Source organism: Haliaeetus leucocephalus, unplaced genomic scaffold, assembly GCF_000737465.1.
Source record: "Haliaeetus leucocephalus isolate CR32 unplaced genomic scaffold, Haliaeetus_leucocephalus-4.0 Scaffold164, whole genome shotgun sequence".
NCBI classification, from domain to species: Eukaryota; Metazoa; Chordata; class Aves; order Accipitriformes; family Accipitridae; genus Haliaeetus; species Haliaeetus leucocephalus.
The window spans coordinates 1,230,882-1,235,459 of NW_010972600.1; the positions used below are offsets into that span (position 1 = coordinate 1,230,882).

The 4,578-nt window shown below is 65.9% G+C and overlaps 2 protein-coding genes across 2 annotated transcripts in view; one reads left to right on the forward strand and one right to left on the reverse strand.

Annotated features, from left to right (window-relative positions):
- Positions 1-2,610: 2,610 nt before the first annotated feature.
- GADD45B (growth arrest and DNA-damage-inducible, beta) lies at positions 2,611-4,388 on the reverse strand. Its single transcript, XM_010563198.1, has 4 exons — positions 4,171-4,388; positions 3,969-4,070; positions 3,423-3,636; positions 2,611-3,284 (listed from the first exon to the last, which is right to left on the reverse strand). Exons 1-4 carry the CDS (start codon positions 4,206-4,208, stop codon positions 3,171-3,173), a joined length of 468 nt encoding a protein of 155 aa, XP_010561500.1. The 5' UTR covers positions 4,209-4,388; the 3' UTR covers positions 2,611-3,170.
- Positions 4,389-4,512: 124 nt separating this feature from the next.
- Positions 4,513-4,578, forward strand: part of LOC104829177 (survival motor neuron protein-like) — a 1,287-nt gene continuing 1,221 nt past the window's right edge. The window contains exon 1 of the mRNA XM_010563287.1: positions 4,513-4,555. The gene's annotated coding sequence lies outside the window, so the exon portion shown is untranslated. The remainder of the gene's footprint in view (positions 4,556-4,578) is intronic.

The following is a 4,578-nucleotide window of genomic DNA, read 5'->3' on the forward strand; positions in this document are numbered from 1 at the left end:
GCCCCGGGGCCGTGACTCAGCCCGGCCTGACGCACTCATCACACGGGTGGCTGCGCGGCGCGGGCACGGTGTGTCCTCCCCGGTGACACCGGGGGCAGGAATGGCGGCGCTGATGCGGGCCGGGGTCACCGGGGCCTCGTGACCCTCTGCCTCACCAGTGAAATGAGTTTCGGGGAGGCTCAGCCTGCCCTCCGGCCCTTTCCCTCCTAGTTTTCTCTGGGTGCTCCTGGGGACTAACACCCATGGGTGCCCCCAGGCTGGCACATGCTGTGCCGTGCCCCTTGCCAGCAGCCTGGAAGCACAGGGTGAGCTGCAGCCGTGTCCCTCGCTGCTGCTCCTGGGCTCACCCAGAGCACCCCACGCTGTTCCCCACCAGGGATGGACAAGGGGGGTCCCTGTGTTGTCCCCCCCCAGACCACCCCCCTCTGGAGCCAGACTCGGTGCTCAGGCTCTTGCTTTCCCAAACTGTGCTCTGAGAGGGGTGACGTGGCCCTTCTGCAGGTGGGGAAACTGAGGCACAGGAGGGTTGCCCTGCCAGGATCGTGGTCAGGTGAGGAAGGCTCAGGGCCGTGACTCACCCCACAGCCCCACAGCTTCCCAGGGTGCCGCTGTCCCTCTGTATTCCCCCACCATTTCCCTCCCCCTGCTTTGGTGGGTGCAGCCTGGGGGAGCTGATGGCTGCAGGCAGATTTCACCCTCTCCCCACTGGGCTGGCTTGTTCCCCCACCCCGAGGGCCAGGGCCTCATCCTGCCCCCACTGAACCAGCCCCATCACCCCCCCTGCTCAGCCCCGGGCTCCAAGCTGAGACCTGCCAGCTCATTGCAGGTGTGGCTGGGGAGACCCGGTGGGGCAGGCTGGGTGGTCCTTTTCTGTGTGTGTCCCCCCCCAGCCCGGCTGCAGGGTGGGGGCCATGGTTTGGGACACCCAGCTCAACCCCATGTGTGGGGGGGTGGGGGTATTGCCCCCACCGAGGGCCTGCCTGGTCCTGTGGGACCCCCCACACTACATTGGGAGGGGGCACCCACTCCCACAGCCCCGAGGATGGCTCCAGCCTGCGACACTGTGGGTGGGAGAAGGGCTGGGACGGGTCCCCAGCTGTCCTGGTGACCTCGGCTGTCACACTCCCACCACAGTCCCTCTGTGCCTCAGTTTCCCCCTGCAGTCAAAGCCCAAAGGGAGGGCGCAGGGCATGTTCCCCAAGACATGAGGCAACCTGGGACAGCCACCACGTCCCCAGCCAGATGGGACGGTCACTGTGTCCCCAAGCAGGCTGGACACCGTGTCCCAGCCGGACAGGATCGCCTTCCCGGCTGAGTCCCGGCTCCCTCCCAGCAGCCCCGTGCTGGCCACGGGGCTGGCACAGATCCCGGCCCTCGGCAGGTCCCCGCGTCCCGGTGGGACGGGGTGTCCCCGGCCACGTGGCTCGGCCAGGGCAGAATCGGGACCGTCACCCCGGGCTGACACCGGTGCACAGAGCGTGGTGCCCAGGGATGTCACGTGTGCATGCGTGCGTGTACATGCGTGTGCGCGCGTGTGAACTGGGGTGGGTGCAGCGGGGGCGAGCGCGGGTGAGCTCAGGTCAGGGCCTGCTCCGACGCGCCAATGCCGGGACGCTCGGAGCAGGGCTGGCAGCTCCCGTGCCGCACCAGGCCCCGGCACGCACACGCGTGTGCACATGCATGCGCACACATATACACACATGTGCACACCTCTGTGCACAGGCAGGTGGCTCCTGCCCCCCAGGAGGGGACCTGGGGAGCACCCGGGGGGGGTCGCCACTGCCCACAGAGGGGGGACGCCGCACCCCACCATGCCGGGACGGTGGCACAGGGAGGGCGGCCGCTGCACCCGCAGTTCGCTGCCTCAGTTTCCCCTTCATCATCCCTCTCTCCCTGTCCCCAAATCCAGGCACCCACTTGGTGGGGGTGGGGGCTGTATGTGGCAGAAGAACCCAGGAGTCTGGGCACCCATCTCTGGGGGGGGGGGTGTCCTTTAAGAGCACAGGTGCCCACAGTTTGTGGGGCAGGCAGGTGTGGAGATGGTTTATCTGTGCAGGTGGGGTCACACACACCCCCCCCGGGGCTGCAGGAGGAAGAGGCCAGTCAGAGCAGCCCCCCAGCCCCATGGGTATCTGCAGCGCCGAGCACTGTGTGAGTCCTGGCTCCTGGGGGGACTTGAGGGGGTCTGGGCCCCAGCGGGGCTCAGCCCGCGGGCAGTCCTGGTTCCCACGGCCGGGGGGGGGCCGGAGGGAGCTGCGGTTTGGCAGGGGGTTGGTCCCAAAACGCCAGGTCAGCCCCCAGGCTGTGCCTCAGTTTCCCTCGGACATCAGGGCCATGCATGGGGTCCCGACCGCGGGTGGTTTTTTTGTGGAATGACCCTTTTTTGGAGAAAGGGGGTGAGGGGGCTGTGCATGGGTAGGAAATGCCCCAGCCCTGCCCTGAGGCCCCCCCCCCCCCGCAGAACCCCGGGGGGAAGCTGGGAGCGGGGCCGGTGCCAAGCACAGCCCGGGGGGGCCCCTCCCCGAAACCAGCCCGGGAGCCGCTGATCCCGCTCCCCGTGGGAACGGCTCCGGCAGAGCAGAGGAAGGCAGACACCCGTGACTTCAGACATTTTATTGCAAATAATTATTATTTTCGTAAATCGGTATAAGAATAGACTCTGGAATAGATTCAGATCAGGGTCTCCAAGTGGCTTGAGTGCAAAAACCGACACTGGCAGCGCAGGTCCATCGCTGCAGATAATTTATCCCTCTGCAAAAGCAGTTCATTTGCAAAAATCCGTCCCTCTGCAGACCTCGCCTCCGCCGAGTCACAGATGCCAAAAAGAAAACAAAACAGTCTCCATCTCCGCCCTGCAGCGCCCGTCCTGGGGCTCCTCGGTCCCACGGTCCCCGAGGCCAAGCACAACTCCTCGGCACGGCTCCGGTGCGCTCCGGCCAGCGTCCCACCGGGCTGCCGGCACGGCACGGCCGCGGCTCGCCTCCTTCCCATGCCCACCGGTGCGGCCGGGCTGCTCCTTTCTCCTCTCCGGTTAAAAAGAAAAATAAAATCGGTGGGTGTTTGGGTTTGTGTTTTTTAACTGGCCATTTCTCCTTCTTTCTGTTGTTTTAGTTTTTTTTTTTTTTCCCCTCCTCCTTCAGATACAGAGCCGGGCATCAGCCGGAACCGGCTCAGCGTTCCTGCAGACAGACGTATGGCACCCACTGGTTCTTGTCGCGACTCTCGGCGCAGTAACTGGCCACCTCTGCCAACCCTTGGCTCTTCCAGGCGTCCGTGTGCGGGTTCTGGGAAGCAAAAACACAAGGTTAGTGCCGCCGTCGCCCCAAACACGTGGCCCTGAGTGTTTGCGTCCCCCTTCCCGTCCTTGGCGCGATGCCCGGCGTGAATCACGGGGCTTGCCAGTGCATCACCGTCCCACTCACCGTGACTAAGAGACAGTGGAGATCGCGGGGCTCGGTGCCCGGCGCGGGTTCGCCCAGGATGGCGGCCAGGCGTTGCATGCCCGAAACGCGCAGTATGTGGATGTCGTTGTCGCAGCAGAAGGCCTGGATGAGGGTGAAGTGGATCTGCAGGGCGATGTCACCTTCGTCCTCCTCATCGGTGGCCAACAAGCACAGCACCACGCTGTCGGGGTCCCTGCAGGCACATGGGGCGTTTAGGGGGGGACCGGACCAGCTCTGGATGGTGCAAACCCCCCCCACCCCGGTACTGTCACACCCGTGGGACACTGACACCCCATGTCACTGGGGCCACCTCCCTGCGTGCACGGAAGGAACGGGGGACAGACCCCCCACCCACAGCACTGCGGCTGCTCCAGGCAGCCCCCCCCCCCAAACTCTTTGCTAACTCCACTCCTGGCCAAACACCCCCCCCTTCCCCATGCAAACTCTGCTGTCCGGACTCCCCCGGCACTGACATCTTGCCTTACACCCACCCTACTCGGACAGACCCCCCCCCGGGATACTCACACATTCATCAGCTTGGCGGACTCGTAGACCCCCACCGTCAGCCGGTCCTGCCGCTGCGCTGCCACCAGCACCCGCTCCACCGCCTCGCTCACCGCCTGCATCCTACGGGAGGGAGGGAGCGTAAGAGAACCGGTAAGCAACAGCAACGACAAGAACGACCCCCCCCCCCCACACCCCCTCGACCCGGGGCCGCCGCACTTACTTGCTGCTATCGCAAGGCACCAGCTCCTCCAGGGTCATGGTGCAATTGTAATCCGGGGCGGGAGCCCAGGGGCCGCGGGTTCCGCGGGAGAAGAAGACAAATCCCAAGTGAGATAATCCCGAGAGCGGTGCTGTCGCGGTGCTGTCGCGGTGCTGTCGCGGTGCTGTCGCGGTGCTGTCGCGGTGCTCGATCCCTTCCAGCCGCAGCTGCAGCGCGATCGCTCTGAGCCCCCGGCGCGCCCGGCGTCGCCTTTTATAGGCTCCCGCCACGGGGCGGGGCGTCACGCGGCGCCCCCTCTTCACTTATTGGTTGATCCGGCACAAAAGGACGGGCGGGCGCTGCGGGGATTGGACGCCGCCGGCGGGTCCCACGTGGGGATGAGCGGGTGAGGGGGGGAACCCCCGCCCC

What these genes read in the sequence shown, in the direction of transcription:
- GADD45B (XM_010563198.1), bottom strand. Translation starts at nt 4,208, where the DNA reads ATGACCCTGGAGGAGCTGGTGCCTTGCGATAGCAGCAA. An exon ending in GTGCCTTGCGATAGCAGCAA is followed by an intron (nt 4,071 to 4,170) that starts GTAAGTGCGGCG and finishes TCCCTCCCGTAG; the next exon opens with GATGCAGGCGGTGAGCGAGG. An exon ending in TCCACTGTCTCTTAGTCACG is followed by an intron (nt 3,285 to 3,422) that starts GTGAGTGGGACG and finishes TTTGCTTCCCAG; the next exon opens with AACCCGCACACGGACGCCTG.